General features: G+C 35.8%; 1 protein-coding gene across 1 annotated transcript in view; it reads left to right on the forward strand.

Annotated features, from left to right (window-relative positions):
- LOC120535962 (acyl-CoA (8-3)-desaturase-like) overlaps nucleotides 1-7,678 on the forward strand; it is a 290,759-nt gene extending 283,081 nt beyond the window's left edge. The window contains exons 12-13 of the mRNA XM_039764207.1: nucleotides 6,113-6,238; nucleotides 7,032-7,678. Of these exons, the coding sequence (XP_039620141.1) occupies nucleotides 6,113-6,238; nucleotides 7,032-7,083 (178 nt within the window). The 3' untranslated portion in view covers nucleotides 7,084-7,678. The remainder of the gene's footprint in view (nucleotides 1-6,112; nucleotides 6,239-7,031) is intronic.
- Nucleotides 7,679-18,274: the final 10,596 nt, after the last annotated feature.

An 18,274-nucleotide genomic window follows, 5' to 3' on the forward strand; every position in this document is an offset into this window, starting at 1 on the left:
TGTATTCTTAAACCATCTTCCAGTTACACAATCCGCCTCAGTCAATGTCACATTCAATGTTCCCTGCTCCTTAACCTGTCTTGTTACCCAAAGCATCAACACTCAGTTTCATTCAAGGCTTTACCGTCCTTCCTTTCATAGACATAAAATAAAATGCATTTCCTCTACATACGTGTCCAATAATAATAGTAAACTTGCAGGAACGAGAAAAAGCACAAGATGTGAATATTCATGACAAGAGCCTGGGCATCAGGATGAGAATGTTCCTTGTCACCCATTACGTGAGCTCGTCTGCCATCCCTCGGTTACACTGGCTCATGTTACACTCGGGGGCAAATGCAATGGATAATACCGACAATGTACACCTTCAGAAGTGGAATAAATCGACTGTATAAGTAGAACATTTCAGATAAACAATGAATTTTGTTAATCATAAACAATGCAACATAACTACATGTGTTGTTACTTTTTTATTTATTCTCACCAAACATTACATATCTACATGGGAAATGAACATAGGTAATATGTTTATAATCATTCTCACTAAAATACACTGTCAAAATATATTAATGAGCAAATTGAGACACATTAGCCTTTAAGAAATGTAAAAAAGCGTGTGCGCTGTCATTTAGGACAGAATGCATTGTTAACGTGACGCACTCTCTACTGACACGATGTCACGAAAAAAAAGAAACAGCGCAGTCCATGCAAACTCAAATCCTCCATGATGTTTGACCTTATGATTAATTGTCAATAGCAAATCAGTAAAGTTATTTTAAGAAGATGACAAGTCTACTATAGTCAGTTCAATTAACGCTCATTTTAAAAATGTTTGCTTATACAGAATATAAAACAGAATCTCAATGAAACAGGACTCGCGAGTAGTAACGAATAATATGTGACACTGAGAAATTATAATTCCTAATAACGGAAACAAGTAAAAACTACGACTTCCTAAAACGGACACTGTAAATGTAGGCATTTCAATAAATAATTTAGGAGACTTGTGTGTGCATTTCAATATCGATTTAAGAACTCGGTAGGCCACCTGTTGTACTATAAACGGTAGCTCAAGCAGCACTTAACAGTAAATAGTCTAACAGGACAATGACTGACTGAAACGAAGATGCTGCGCCGCTACAATAAAGGTTCACACTGTCGTTCTGCATGTTTACAAGGCGCTGGTTGGCTGAAACTGTTTATAGCGAATTATCCCAAGTTGGAAGTGCCGTATAGCGATCAGAAACGAAAAGACACATTTAGGCATGCTGGACAGTAGTTTGTTTTTCTACAATACAAATTCAATACGACACCAGGGTCTCCAAACACACAAATAAAGAAGCTTATGAAGTTTTACAATGAAACTCTTTACATACACAATATAATTAGGGGCGTGTGCCCCCTGTCCGACTACGGTGGCCCAACCTTCCCTCGATAGTTTGATTCACTCTCTATCCATCCAAGCTTGTTAATGGGAGGGATAGAAAGAAAAACTTTCACAAGAGGAGGATTATCGACACGAACCCCTGGTGTTTTTACTGAGAGACAGTGCCAACACCACTGAGCCACCTAATCGGGATAATTTAACGAGCTCTGCACAACTGAACTACTACTACTGTTCTTACTGCGGCGGATGAAATATGTTGTTTGACATATGCACGTTAAAATGGTTTAATTGATACGATAGTATCATTGTTGTATTCTCCTAATGAAGACGAAAAAATTAAATTTATAGATGTATACTATATGATGTACGGTTTTGAACAAAATTAAGTGTTCCATAAAAAGGTTGCACGATTTACCCAATCTTTTCATATATATATAAAGTTGATATATGACAATATATCTTTGACACTATGTATCAGACAAAGGAAATCGCAGCAATCCACAAGAACAATAATTAATTCTCAGCAACTACCTGAATTGTAGTTTAACCATATCAACTGAAATGTGTAATGTCAATACGAATTACAAAATATAACTAGAGAGTTAAGTGTCAGATAGACTCTCAAAATATAGAGGTCAATGCCTTTCAGTGTGCTGAGGCTTTACAAAGATTCAGTAATCAGTGACCATGTCTGCTCGAAGCCCTGTCATGATATAATCTCGGTAATACGCATGTCTGAGGCTTCAGAGCCCCATCATGATCTCAGTACTACGCACATCTGAGGCTTCGGAGCCCTGTCATGATCTCAGTACTACGCATGTCTGAGGCTTCGAAGCCCATCATGACACAATCTCAGTACTACGCATATCTGAGGTTTCGTAGTCCCATCATGATCTCAGTACTACACATGTCTGAGGCTTTGAAGCCCCGTTCGAAGCCCGTCATGACGCAATCTCAGTACTACACATGTCTGCGCAAAGCTTCGACTCATTATTTATTCATCGAGCTCCCGTTTGAAGTACATATGGCATCAACAGAGTTAAAAAACTCTACAGAATTCCCATTGAAATGAATGTTTGTAGATGATCAATACATGTTAAATGATTGTGCCCGATAATACTTTGTGGCAAAAAATAAAATTATAAATTATACATCATACAAACGCCGACTTGTTGAATGCATAATGCTGCAAAGAAGAGCTTTAGCAATACGAGTGATGACGCATCTCTCACTATAATACTCTCATAAATATCCATTCTTTGGCTCATGCAACGTTTTAATGCAACACTGAACGTATGTCATATAGTATACATCTATATATAATTGTTTTCATCTTCAGTACATACTGTACATACATGCATACATTAAAAAACATACATTATATACCACCCTCCTGAAAATAGTAGTAGTTTATTATTGCACTGTGCTGTGACTAAAAAACTTTTTACTGATCGCCTGTTTGGACCTTGAAGATGTGTTCATGAGGGTGGGATGCTGCTGTTAAAAGCAAATTCTTTTTCAACAGCAGGTCCAGATCTGTTTATCCCGCTGCTTTTTGTTGCCTCAGCACTCAAGAGGATCTTTAATGCCAACCTTGATCCATGCACTGCTCACATTGGAGTGTCCCGTGTGTGTCTGTGTGCCGGTGACTGATCTGCGGCATGTCTCTCAGCCTCTCTGATGTGCTCCGGATTGAGACATTTGGGTCTTTGGCGCAGCAGAGCAAATTCAACCTGATCTACAGTGGGTTTGTTATCACCTTATTCCAGCGTTTCTCAACCTTTAAGTATTTGCGACCCGAGTTTTCATAACCGTTTTAATCGCCCCAAACATTTTTTTCGAAATGTAGATGCATATTTTATTATACCTACTTAACTTTTATCGATATTTATCTAACTCTATATTTATTGTTCTAGTATCAGAATGTAGTTTAAGTTAATTTGTTTTGGTTCCAACAGATTTTTTTTTTTTCATATTTTTGATTCTTGTTTTCTTTTTTTCACATCTTCGCGCCCCCCTTTTTGTTACTTCTACCCACTAGGGGGCCCGCCCCACAGGTTGAGAACCACTGCCTTATTCAACAGAGGGGTTCATGGACATCAAATGGCAATGAATAGAAATGGATTAATGTAAATACGTGAGCTGCCGTCCGCAATTAGACATCGCATTTTAATGGCGATTTTGAGTAGGGGTGATTCCCGAACAGATCTTTTATGCGATCCTTTCACAGTATCTCTCAAAATTATTTAGTTCAAATTGGTTATAAAGATTTCAATTCTGATTTTTTTTTTTATTATTGTTAATTCTGATGAGTCTTTTTAAGTTGGATCAAACTCGGGCTAGCACTATACTCAGAATTTGAAAAGCAACCACCTTAGTTAGTTGAGCCATTGACGGCGTCATTTCTTTGTAGCAAACTCGTTACTTTTGTGCTCCACAAAATATTGTAAAGTATTAATAAATTAAATATTTCAATACTAATAACGAATAATAACAACTGATTTATGGATTTCACCTTTTCTTTCTCAAATGTACTTACCTATATCATGGCAAAGTACATGGATAAACCTTTATTTTCCATCTACTCCATTTTAATTAAGTCAAACCAAAGAAAACATTTAAGGCTATTAAATGTGATCTCAAGAAAAGATGAGGGTTAATTATAATACTAATAATAGGACCGATTATAATGATACAGTGCAAAAGTAAATACTAATTGAAAGAGCCGGGAATCCATGAATGAGGCGTCTTATTTTGTTTAACTCTTGCTATCGTATAGTGCATTCTGCTTGTCGGCGTTAGTTATATATATATTTATATTTTTTAGACATCAGACACTAGAAGTTGCTGATGAACCCTTCTCTTCGTTGTCAGTCTGTAGCAGCGAAAAAATAAAAGCAATAAGAGTTATAACAGACGTCATTGAAGTGGATCATGAGTTTGTGTAATGTTAATGAAAATGGCCAGGAGGGGTCACTAGAGAGGTGAGTGTCAAATGCTTCGAAGCTTCGATACGATTTCTGACACAATTGCTTCAAACGTTTTGATGCTTCATGAGGCTTCACTCCGCCCATCACTAGATGTTAGGGCTCGTTTATACTTCACGCTCAGAACGGGTATGCGCCCGCATCACAGCTGCCACGCATTTCCAATGTTAATTTGATGCGTCCTCTGAGCAGGTCCTCATATTAACGCGACGTGTGCGTGAGTTTCAGTACCAGCAAAAAGTCGGGGTTTGCAGTGTGCTAAAAGTTGGAATGTGCCATCAGAGTCTCTGGTTACTATCTACATGCGACAGAAAGCCGCTTTGTGGATCCTACGAGATCGCTGTGTGCGCTTCGATGTTTGATGAATGGTGCGAAGTGGTGAAGCAAAATGCCGACATACAGATGTATTCGTGCTGCGTTTATATTCAAGAGTCGCACATTCCCGATCGTAATGACACAATACATTTTATTTGTAAAAGCCTCACATACCGTCTTCAGTGCCATCTTTTTTCTAGGGCTTCCTCTGGTACTGACAGCAACGGTAAACAGCAATAGATCGCCACACTGAGTACATTAAATGTATGATATTTCAACTCTCTGCACATTTAGAATCCTTAGATTTATACTTGATATCACTTTCATGATGAAATACATTGAAGTATGTATGTTATATTTTACAGATAAATCTGTAATTTCATTTAAATAATGAATACTGTTAATAATTACACACATGGGGGGGTGACACGGTGGAGGAGTGTTAGCGCTGCCTTCTTGCAGGGAGTCACGTCGCTGACATTCCCTGCCTGGAGTTTACGTGTATTCCTGCTGGGTTTCCACAGTGTGCTCCGGTTTCCGTCCAAAGATATGCAGATTTGGTTACACTAAAATGACGCCAGCGTGTATGTGTGTGCTTGTATTCACCTTGCGATGAGCTGATGCCTCGTCCAGGGATTGTTACTGCCTCATGCCCAATGCTAGCTGGAATGTACACAGTATGTCCTGAACTACAAGATGCCCACTGTGCCACTGTGCTATGTCACAGCACCATAAGCCTTGATGTTTCAGAAATGCTCTGACCTAGTCATCTGGTCATGATGATTTGGCCATTTTCAAAGTCACTCAGATCTTTACACCTTCCCATATCTTCTGCATTCAAAATATCAACAGTGAATACCTCATTTCAGCTTACCATCCAATATATCTTTGACCCTCACATGCGCCATTATTACGAGATAGTCAACCTGCTTCATATGGGAGTGGTCAAAGTAGTTTGGCTAATCAAAGTATACTGAGGCACAAACTAAGCATTTGCAAGACTGAAAATAATGCACGCCTCTTTAATTGTTTGTTTTTCTATGATGTATGCTGCTATTTTAGAGATATAGGTTACTTTCTTTTAAAATGTACAGTATGTGTGGTAAATTAGCCAAACGAAGGTCCTGTATATTCTGCTCCCATATTATAAATTATGTTCTCTGAGAAGCTAGTTCATGTTTTTTAAATTTCATGTAAACAGGAAAACAAAGACCACTTTAAGAGTGGTGTGGGTCTGAAACCCATAAAATTCTGGCCCCCAATCAGCTCATTCTGAAGCTCCGTGCCTAGAATTTTGTAAAGTACCTCAATATTTTTTATCAGATTGCTCTGTTTTAATTTGAAACTTATTGTATTTAAATATAGGTTCTCTGCAGTTATTTCTTTTTTATTCTGTCTTTCCCTTATGCATCCTATGATTAAGCTTGTTTCCAACGATGCCTCGTCACAACTATAAAAGAGTAGCTCCACTTGTTAGGTCTCTGTGCAAGAAACATGATCTGAATTACCAGTCAAAGCCTCTCCTGACTGCCTTCTCTGATATTGTACAGTAAGTCTTGGTGTTGCATTTGTTTATCTTCTTATTTGTTTATCTTCTTACCTTCAATGATAAGGTCTGGCTAAGGATCAGTCTATTAGTAATAACTTTTAAGTTTGTAGTCTGTTGGCTTAACTCAACATTTTCATCTGTCTCTGCCTGTTGTTTTTTCAGTTAAGTTGCTTTCAGTAATAGTACACTTATGCCAATTTATTGTTTACCTATTATACTGCATGTATCTGTCTTTGATACAGAGTAGTAGAAAGCACTTCTTATACCAGCCATCTAAACATCTAATCTACAAATCCAATGTCAGATCTAGAGTATGTTTTCACATCAAAACGCCTAAAATTTTAATATTACTTTTGGCCAAAACTGATCCCAATTCACAATTTAATCTCCATTTAGGTTCAAATGGAAGGGAATACAACACAGCAGAACATTGTAATCTTTGTGTGCGTAATATTTGCAATATCATTTATGTATTTTTAATAGTTATACTATTCATTAACAATATTAATCATAAGTTTTGACACAAAATGTACTAAATGAATTTTTACATATTTACTATACAGAGTAACGGAGAAAGCATATTCAATGAAAGCATATATGTTTGCATCATTTATTTGGACTAACTCATGTCAAAGAATGATTAGTACTTTTTTACCAAAAGGAGTTTTTTTTGAAGTGCTTATTGGAAAAAAGCAGGAAAAGTATAACCCAGTGTAGGTGCTTTTTAATATGTATGTCTACAATTCTTGTTTATTTGTGTATAACCTTCATTTCACTGACTGTCTTTCAACAGTTCTCTTAAGGAGTCTGGGCAACTATGGTATGACGCCTACCTGCATAAGTGAACTAATCCAAAATTGATTGTGCTTGCCAACAGAACATTTCAAGGAGTCTTGGAAATGTGCAGAAGAAGTGATTAATAAAGTCCTATTTAAAGACAAAAAATGAAATAGCATTTATTTAATTAAAATTCCATGTTTAACTTGTAGTCGACTTAATATGTCAAGTAAAAATATCTGATGTCATTGGGTCATATGTCTGCCAGTCTTTGACAATGCCCCCTCTGTTACTATACACCCATCAAGAAATGGTTTAATGTAATGTTTCTATATTTTAATGTAATGTTAAAAACAGAATCTTGTTGATTTAAATCAGGAGAAAATGTCTTAAATACATCAGGAGTCCTTTAATTTAGAATTTTTGTAAAATATTACTAAATACAGTGCCAAATTTTAAGAAAAAATATGTGTATGTGTTGGCCTTTATAAAGTACTTTTATCACCCACGCTTCCTCACTGTCTCATCACATACTGTAAGCATCACTTTATTCTGTGAAAACAAAGCAGAATTAATTGTAGCCTTCAATAACTAATATACAGTATGTGATGCTTTTACTTTGGAAATGATGGAAGGAAACAATAAATTAAGATTTTCTCTTTATCACTTACTTCTTCAATTCACAATTTTAATCCCATCATCTCATCCTGGAATATTTAGCACCTAATGCAGGTACAGTACTAACCCAGTGGTTATAGCTGTCCAAGATGCACCTTAAGGTAACCTTCACTGGTGGTACATCAGCTTCAGTTGTCAAGAAGTTTTTTTTTTTTTGTTTTGTTTTTTGCAATTTGGATTATCCATGTAATATTTCCTTATGTACTGATCAATTTCCAAGGATTTTTTTTAAAAATACAGGACATCTCCATGGCTACTGATATTTCCTAAGTAATGTATTCCAAAAGCCATGGCATTGCTGCTAGTGAACTGAACCTGACCTACATCAACTCCTTCTCCCGTGATTATGACCAGTCATGTAGTCAAGCATCTAAGAGTCCCTGCAAATGGAAGTTTAAACGTTTTGTTTTATGATTTAATGGAGATGAGGCAACCGTTACATTGTATTGCTGTTTTTAGAGAATTTGGAAAAAGCACCTTTCAATGAGAAATTCATGGACCCTAACCTGGATTAAAAGCTTATAGTTACTTACATTATGTCACATCTGCTACATATCTTCACAAGTCTGAAATCTGTCCTTCTAGAATTATTTTGCTGTTCAAGGTTATTTGCCAATCCCCCAATTCAAGGTTCCTGGCAAACCTAACAAGCTAATCAGTTACATTCTTACATAAATGCAAAATAAAAATAGAACTAGTTTCTGTGGTTATCCCTGTAGCCTCCATGTAACATTACTTAATTCAGGAAAGTGCCTCTGTTGCATCCATCTACACAATAACACTTATTCTCACTCTCTTTAAGTTTGATCACTTACCTCTAATCAAATGCTTATTGTTGCTGCTTCATAAAAAAGTATACTTTAATGTACACTAGTTTTCCTGAACTTTTTGGAATATCTTATACTCAATTACTGTTTTGTGGGGTTGCAGATTCCCCTTCTATTGTAATTTTTTTAGCTTGGATTTAATTTGATTATGATTACAAAAATTGTACATCTTTTCCCCGAGCCCAGCATGCTTAGCATCATTTTGAGTAGCAGTTGTGACAACACTGCCATGCAACATCACCCAGAGATGCACAGCCCTGACATAATTGCTGCAACAGGATAAAAAGTCAATGATGTGCATTCCCAGATTATCCAAGCTTTTGAATAAATCAAAGAAATTCTCAGCACAATTCTACTTAGGTAGATTGTTTTACGTTAACATTTTTTTAGTAATGATTCTGTTTTAATGGATGATCAGACAGTCCTCCTGCTAATGGCCTATTTTTGATTTTCTTACCAACACTTCTTCTCCTAATCACTTATTTTCCTTTTCATTGCATGTTTGGCATAAGAGATTTCCCATTACTAAACCCATGCTGACAATTTTCTTTAGTACTTGAAGATTCCCTTAGTTATTAGAAATGTCCAATGACTTCGTAGTATAAGGCATTAGAAAAGATTTTGGAGAATTTGCTATTTACATTTTCCCCCATTACTTCTTTAAATATACTTCACCCCTCTTTCTGCTGAAATACTGAAAAAACTGAAATACTGAAAATTAACTCTTCCAGTTACATTTTCTGCATTTTTATCTCTAACTGCCTTTTGGCATTTATAATTATATATACAGTTACTGCCAAAGTTGTTTGACTTTAAGATATTATAAAACCATTTTCCTCTTTTGTCATTTCTTTCTCAATTGCATTCTCAGCTACTGATGACTTCTTTTAATAATAATAATAATAATAATACATTTTATTTTTTCCCATGCTCAAGGCACTTCACAGAGGTAAACAAAGCATGTCAGGGTATACAGTATATAGCATTGTACTAAACCAGATAAATAAAGAAGAGTAAGGTAGTAATTCAGAGAAAAGCCTAACAGACAACATAATTGATGGTCTAGCACACACACTGGTTACATGAGCATCTCGACATACAGGTAAACTGAAAGAAGGGTAATAAAGTCAAGTAGAGCTAAACGCCTTCCTGAACAGATGAGTTTTGAGTTGTTTTTTAAAAGAACTCATGGAGTCAGCTGATCTAATTAATTTTGGTAGATAATTCCAGAGTCTGGGCGCTATACAACTGAAGGCCCTGTCACCCATGGAGTGTAGATTAGTGTGGGGTACAACAAGATTGATAGAATCACAGGACCTTAATGGGCGGACAGGCACATAGTGATGTTTTAGATTTGGTATAGCTTCTAAATATTGTAATGTGCTTCTCCAGCATTGTTGGAAGTATACAGTATGTGTAAACCGATTGTACTGTTCCTCAGCAGACTTCATACTTACATTTTCAAATGAATTTGTTTCTTTAAGACTTTGTCATATTTGCTTGAAAGCATGTTTTGTGTTTGTTCATAATGAGCCACTACACTGCAAAATATTCATATATATCACTACACCCTAAATGTTTAATAATCTCTATATATTGTTGTGCATCTTGATGATTTGTCAGGAGTAGACAGGGTTTTCCATTAATGAGTGTTCTATATTATAAAAAGCAGTAATTGTTGCATTACATCAATGATCTCCAATTCCAGTGCTGAGTTTTTCCAGGATGTCTTTATATGCTTAAAGCCTCCACTACTGTTATATTAACCTATAAAGATTCTTTTTGATTTGTTTTTTCAAATTGTATTTTGGAACTATTAGCTGCACTGACAGTCTGATTGCATATTCTGAGTGTCATGCTCCATCCTAGCAGTTTTTTTTATTTAATTCCAAATATGCTCCTTAATATGTGACTGATCTCTCAAGTGATATAGACTCGTATTCAAATCACCTGTAACATAAAATTGTCATTTCTCCACCTGTTTCATTTTGTCTGTCTTTTCCAAAAAATGTAATACTTTATATTATACTTATTCTACTGTATCTCTGTGATATAGCCAGGTTACTGCTCTATCATCTTATTTATGTGCTGCAATATCTAACTCAAATTAATGTCATATTTTTACTGTTACGAGCCATTTTAATCTAATACTGTTTTTTTTCCTGTCAGCTAGAAATGTTACAGTCGTATTTCATATTTCTATTCATTATGAATTGTCTGATATTTTACATATATTTTTTTTATCTTGGCCAGTCCTCAACAACCCGTACTGGCCATTGTCAACTAATCTGTTTATATGCATTTGCAAAGTATTAGTTTCTAACTTCAAGTGCAGCAAATTTCTCATCATTTCCAAAAGACATTCTATTGACCTTTAACTGGACCTTTAAACTAGGGAATATTGGGGGGAAGGGCAGGGAGTTTAGGACAGGCCAGGTTTAGATCTATACATGGAGGAACAAACAACAGTGTAGAAATAAAAGTAAATTCTATGCACACATTTAAATGTAGAAGGAGTAACACATTAAAAATAGCTTTCCTTAATGCTAGAAGTATCAAAAATAAGGTAAGTGAGTTGGAGTTGTATGTAGCAGAGCATAATTATGAAGTATAGCAATAACAGTAACCTGGCTAAATAACAAAGTTGGGGATGAGTGTAACATAGAGGGATACACATTTTTAGGAAGGCTAGACAGAACAGAAAAAGAGATGGGGTTGCTGTTTATGCCAAACACAATTTAAATGTAAGTCCTCTTCAGTTGGACAATGAGCCTCATTTTAGTGTGGCTCATGTGGCTTCTTCTGAAAAATATTAGGAAAAGAGGTCTTATTTTAGTACTGTGTTATAGACCACTCAATTCAGACAGTAATTTCAACACATATCTTTTTAGTAATATCAAAAAGGCAAGTTTACATGGAGATATTATAGTCATGGGGGACTTTAATTATCCAAGTATTAACTGGGATAACCTTGCAAATGGAGGAGCACTTGAGCAGGAGTAATCAGTGACTGTTTTTTAATATAGCATGTTAAAGCACCAACACGGGGAGAAGCCAGTCTGGATTTATTTTGAAATAATCAGGATAGAATTGAGGGTGTAGAGGTGATTGAAGCACTATGGTCAAGTGACCATAATATAATACAATTCTCAGTATGTTGTAAGATTGCAGATGCAAAGACTAAAATTGTTAAGTTGAACTTTGGTAGAGCTAATTTTGAGCAGATGCGACAAAGTCTAAGGAGGATAGACTGGGACAAGCTTTTAAGTGTGGAGACAATCAAGGAGCAGTGGGACAGATTTAAAAATGTTTTGCATGTAATGCAGGACAGATACATACCTAAAATTGGATTTAATAGGAAATAAAAAAAAAAACTCCACAGTGGATTAATAAAGATTTAAAAAAGAAGCCGCAAAGGAAAAAACTGCTTTATAAGGTAATAAGACTAAAGACTGCAAAGTGAATCGTAGAGTGTATGAGAAAATGAGAGCAGCCATTAAGAAGGATATCAGGGAAGCTAAAAGACAGTTGGAGAGGAATACAGCAGATAAGGCAAAAGAAGACCCTAAGAGATTCTTTAAGTATTTAGTAGTAAACAAACAGTCAAGAAGGATGTGAAGTGCATCAGAAATAGTAAAGGGGAATTAAAAGATACAGACAATGAAATAGTGAATGCCCTAAACTTACATTTTTCTGAGGTTTTCACAAGTGAGCAAGTGGATAAACTCCCAGAGGTAAACGGGACTACTAAGAAGAAACTTTGGGATTTGGAAATTGTAGAGGGAGAAGTGCTGCTCAGATTAAATAGGCTGAAATCAAGCGAATCACCCGGACCATATAATATATACCCTTGAGTTCTTAAGGAGGTTAGCGAGTACATATTTGACACATATTTTTAGGAAGTCACTGTGCACTGGAGAGATTCCAAAGGGCTGGAAAATGGCAAATATCATCCCATTATATAAAAAGGGTGACGGGGCGGATCCAAGCAACTATAGGCTAGTAAGCTTAACATGCAGCAGAGTAAAATTAATGGAAGGAATTATTAAGGATAAGATTGGGCAACACCTGGCAAAGACAGGAGTTATTCTGAACAGTCAGTATGGGTTCAGAAGAGAGAGGTCATGTTTTACTAACATGCTGGAATTCTATGAGGAGGCAACAAAAGGACATGATCAAAATGGAGCATATGATATTGTTTATCTTGACTTTCAGAAAGCATTTGATAAGGTGCCACATGAGAGGTTGGGCATCAAACTAAAAAAAGTAGGAGTTCAGGGTGAAGTTTTTAGATGGGTGCAGAATTGGCTCTGACACAGGAAGCAGAGGGTGATGGTGTGAGTAACCTCATCAGAACTGGCTGATGTAAAGAGTGGTGTTCCCCAGGGATCAGTGCTAGGGCCTCTGCTATTTTTAATATATATAAATGATTTAGATAGGAATATAAGTAACAAGCTGGATAAGTTTGCAGACGATACCAAGATAGGTGGATTAGCAGATAATTTGGAATCTGTTATATCATTACAGAAGGACTTGGATAGCATACAGGCTTGGGCAGGTTTGTGGCAGATGAAATTTAATGTGAGTAAATACAAATATTACACAATCGGAAAATCCAGAGTACACTTTATGAGAAGGATTTAGGAGTCATATTGGACTCTAAGCTATGGACTTCCAGACAGTGTTCAGAAGCCATTAAGAAGGCAAATAGAATGTTAGGTTATATAGCATGATGTATGGAGTACAAGTCCAAGGAGGTTATGCTCAAACTTTATAATGCAGTAGTGAGGCCTCATCTGTGGAATACTGTGTGCAGTTTTGGTCTCCAGGCTACAAAAAGGACGTAGCAGCGCTAGAAAAGGTCCAGAGAAGAGTGACTAGGCTGATTCCAGGGCTACAGGGGTTGAATTATGAAGAAAGATTAAAAGAGTTGAGCCTATACAGTTTAAGCAAAAGAAGAGGTGACATGATTGAAGTATTTAAAATTATGAAGGGAATTAGTACAGTGGATAGAGACTTATTTTAAAATGAGTTCATCAAGAACACGTGGACACAGTTGTAAACTTGTTAAGGGTAAATTTCTTACAAACAGGAAGTTTTTCTTTACACAAATAATGATAGACACTTGGAATAAGCTACCAAGTAGTGTGGTAGACAGTAAGTTCACTTTGTTAGTTCTGCCCTTCATCTTAAAAATAAAAGTGCTAGAGTGTTTGTTTAAAGTGATGCCATAGTGGAACAAATTTTGATTCCCAAAACATCCATCCATACAATGGTTCCTTCTGGAACCTTTATTTACATCTGTAACAGGCACTGTGGCCATGAATAGATGATAAAAGATTTGTGAAATCCCAAAAGGTTCCTGATTTTAAAAGGATGCTTGCTTTATATAGTAACCCAGGTTAACTCCAGGTTTTCTTAATCGGTTAGTGTCAAGCTAGGTAAGACTTCTATACATTAAATATTCCAGTTTTTGTTCTACATATTGAATGTTTTTCAAAGTGTAAAAAAACTTCCCAAAATAAGTATTTCTTTGTTGAGAAATGGTTCTACAAAGAACTTACACAACCATTATTTTTAAGAGTTGCAGGTCTTTGAATTTATCTTGCATAAATACACACTGTATGAGACTTCAACTTGCTGGAGCAAACTTTTATAGCTTCACTTCTCCTTTTTTCTCTCCTTCTCTTTTTTTGTGGAGGAATGAGTTGGTTAAGTTGTGACCCAACTACTCAGAGGTATCAGAATTGTATGCCTCTAACTCTGCACTCTTAAAAATAAAGGTGCCAGACTGATGCCATAAGGGAACCATTTTTGGTTCCCAAAGACCCGTCCACATTAAGGTTCCAGAATGAACCTTTATTTATATTAGTAACCAGTAAATAACTATAAATAGATAGTAACAAATTTGTGAAATACCAATGGGTTTATGATTTTGAAGTCTTTCTGCATACAATAACACAGGCTAATGACATGTTTTTTAAATCTGTTAGTGTCCTGCTAGTTAGTCTACTAAACATTAAATTTGTAATGGTAATTTTTTTTTTCTACATATTAGGATTTTTTTCAAAGAACCATGAACCAACTTAATATGCAAAGAACTCTTCCCAGAATAAAAGGGTGATCTGGCAAGGAATTACTCTATGATGAACCATACAACCCAATGAAAAACGTCTTTAAAGAATAATTATTTTTAAGAGTGGAGGGCTGATACTGTTGGTCAGAATGCACTTCTAACCCCAGACTCACAGTGTGTCCAACTGTGATCAAACTGTCATGACTTCTGTGGACCGGGGTCTCATTCCACAATACTTTACAAATAGACCTTATTTGCAATCTAAATTAATGCACATACAGAAGATGGCTTTGGGCAGTCATTTGAAAGAATCATCAAACAACTCAGTCAGGGTAGTTTACAGTGCATGTAAAGTTCAGGCCTGTTCGTGAACAGTCAACTTTGGTTTAGACAGAGGTGACTGTGTTTCATGTATATGGTAGACCTATATAAGGAAGCAACAATAGCATTCCATCAGAGGGGTGCATATGATATATGTATCTTAACAAAAAAAAAAAAAAACTAGTGAAAAACTAAAAGTTGTAACATTTTGAGGATTACTCTGACATGCGGTGTACAGTTCTGATCTTCATATTACAAAAAAGTAAAAAAAAGTCAACTAGACTAGACAATTGGGGTATGAACACGGGAAAATTAATGAGTTGAATCTTTTCAATTTAAGCAAACTGGAATTAAGAGATGGATGTGCTCACAAGGAAGGAATTATTGTAAAGCATTCCAGCTGTTATTTTAAAGCAAGATATTTTGGAAAATACAGATCAAAGATGAAAACATACATTTTGTACAACTTTTACAAAGTTTTTCTTCACAAACAGAACCAAAAATATGTGGAAAAAATAACCGGGTGGCATATTGCTCTGTTACAGGAACATATTTAGAGTTAGGTGAACAGTGTTTAACAACCTGTGTTTAGATGATGTGCTTGTTCTTGTTGAACTTGTTGTAATGTTCTTTTATAAAGTGATACGTGAAACTGAAATGCTTTGGAGACATTACATTTCTATGATATATTAATGCTTATTTAAAGCAGACAGATAAATGGGTGAAAAACAGATTAACTGTAAACTTTTATCAAAAACATCAATTATTTTGAAGACCATTGGGTATTTTGGTTTACCCTGCTTCTGGAGCTATAATGCTTCCAAATTATATATTCAAAATATTCTAAGATAGGGTCACTCAGCAGCACTGGGTGCAAAGCAGATGGAGCACCTCTCTACTACATAATGAATAATTTAGTACTGTATCAAACAAATGAGTGAAGGCAACAAAACTATGGACCATGAACAAACCCTCCATATCTAATTTAAAGCAACACAGAAACAAATCAATCTCCTGTATCTCCATTCTCATGCTTGTGCCTGTCCATTCATCAAAGATCTTTTCTTATATGCCAGTAGTTTTGCATCTTAAACTAAACAATTGGTTTAATTTTTCCTTGTAAACATTTACCTTAGTATCTTGGTTCTAAGTGCTTGATTTAATGTTTGAATGTGTGATATGCTAAACTGAGATAAATGGAGTGCCAAATAGCTCCGACAAACCTCTTCCTAAGTCTCTGTAAACAATCAACCCTAAAAACTATGAACTATCACAATGCAAATATCGTAAATAGTCCATTAATAAATCGTCTTCTCTTAATTCAAAGATAGAAGAAAGGTATATACTCACATTGTTCTAAAGCCACTGTGTTTTTCTCTGCAAATTAGAAACATGATTTTTTTGTTTTTACTGAAATGTTGGTCATAATTCATTTTGCAGCATCTTGAGATATTCTTTTTATCTTGAATTGGATAGACAAAATTTAATGTCTCAATTGAGAAAGCATTTCCAATAAAAAAAATTGCTATGAAAAACCTGTCAAATAATTAAGTAGCAACAGCACGTAAAGCTAAGAATTCCCCTTTCAACATGTTGTAATTTGATTGTATTTGAATGATTGTAGATGTAGTTTCAGGTTTTCGTTTTTATTCATTTTTAGCCATTTTTTCCCCAAAAATATTTTATCCATCTTAAAGCCAAGTTTGTACAAATCAGTTATTCATGTTTTTTTTTGGGGGTTTTGCAAGTTAAAGCCATTTGTTGATTAATCATAAATATCTCCTACGTATGTTTTAGCTAGATTTTTCCATCTGGATACCTACCAGTACCTGTCATGGATTACATGACAAAAATGCAATGCTTGAATACATTTCCAAGCAAACATTTAGGAACTTGTGACCAGATTCCATATTTCATTGATAAGAGTAATGTGGCATTTGCAAACGTTTGGGCAGCTTTTCAGGTGTAAGGTATCAGAACTTACTGTGTGGTTACTCTGGTCAAAAAATGTCAGCTGATGACAATTCCAGAGCCTAATAAATTATTTGACCCTTCAAACATTGTGCGACACTCAACAACTGTGGACTATTCTAATCATCAGACTGAGATTCTGAAAATTAAAATAATTGATGCCTACAAAGCAGAGGAAGGCTACAAAAACATATCAAATCACTTAAAAGCTAGCAATTTCCACAGTCCTAAATGTCATTAAGAAGTAACAGTTAAGGGCAACTGTCAAGACAAGATCTGGAACACCAAGAAAACTGACTGTTGGAACAGCTTGTGTGCTGTGCAGAAAGGCAATGCAAAACTTCCCTAAAGACTGCAAGGGACCTGTAAGCAGGTTTACCTGAGAAGTGGTGGTTTACTATGCAACATTACTTACACAGACATGAAATGAGCCATCAGAAGAAAATGTCCCTTACAATCTCACAAAAAAACAAAGTCTTAAGTATTCAAATCAATATCTGCATAACATAACCAACTCTAAAACTGAAGCTGAAAAAGGATACTTACACCAACAAGACAATGACCCAAAACACACTTCAAAACCTACTAGTAAGAAGTAACTCGAGAAACATAAGGTGAAGGTTTTGGTCCTTGAAGTCCACAGACATAAATATCATTGAAATGCACATCCCGCTGCTCCTCTCATTCCATCCTAACACTATTTTCTGTCCCGCAGGTCATCAAACAAAGTTTCTTAATTTTACAGACTGATTCTTCCACAGGAGCCTTTCCTCCTAATTCTCCTTTGATCTCCTTCTGTCAACCACTTAGCCTATGCAACGTTCTCATCTGCAGCTAAATTCACAGAGGAGAGCCATATTACTCACCAGGTACTCTGAGTGGCAACAGGAGCCACTGTCCCACTTGCAAATACATAACCAACAATACCACTGTATCCAGTCTAAAAAATCTTATTTACTGCATTTCTTATAGTAAGTGCCCTACCATCTACATGAGTGAGACAAGCAGATGGCAAGCAGACATATCAGGAAGCAAATTGGAACCATTAAAAGCAAAGACCTTACAATGTCTATTGTAGAATACCTCTCATCCCTTGATCATAGCCACACTGATCTCTCTGTGTTCTTTTACAGACCTTACAGGCAACTTTCCTTCTCAGCCTGGGATCATCACATATTTCTCTAGGTCTTAATGACCGACTAACTTTTTAATCCCCTCATCTTCTCCAATGACAGCTTTTTTTCACCAAATATAACCTTTTCTCCTTTCATTTGCCCTGGCTTTATTTACCTGCTCTATCCTTCAGTTGCACACCTGATGAAGGCTATACAGCCAAAATGTTGTCTTTAACCTTCCTTCCTTTTTAGCACGTAAATAACCCTTTTT

This window comes from Polypterus senegalus, chromosome 1, assembly GCF_016835505.1.
Source record: "Polypterus senegalus isolate Bchr_013 chromosome 1, ASM1683550v1, whole genome shotgun sequence".
Lineage (NCBI taxonomy): Eukaryota > Metazoa > Chordata > Cladistia > Polypteriformes > Polypteridae > Polypterus > Polypterus senegalus.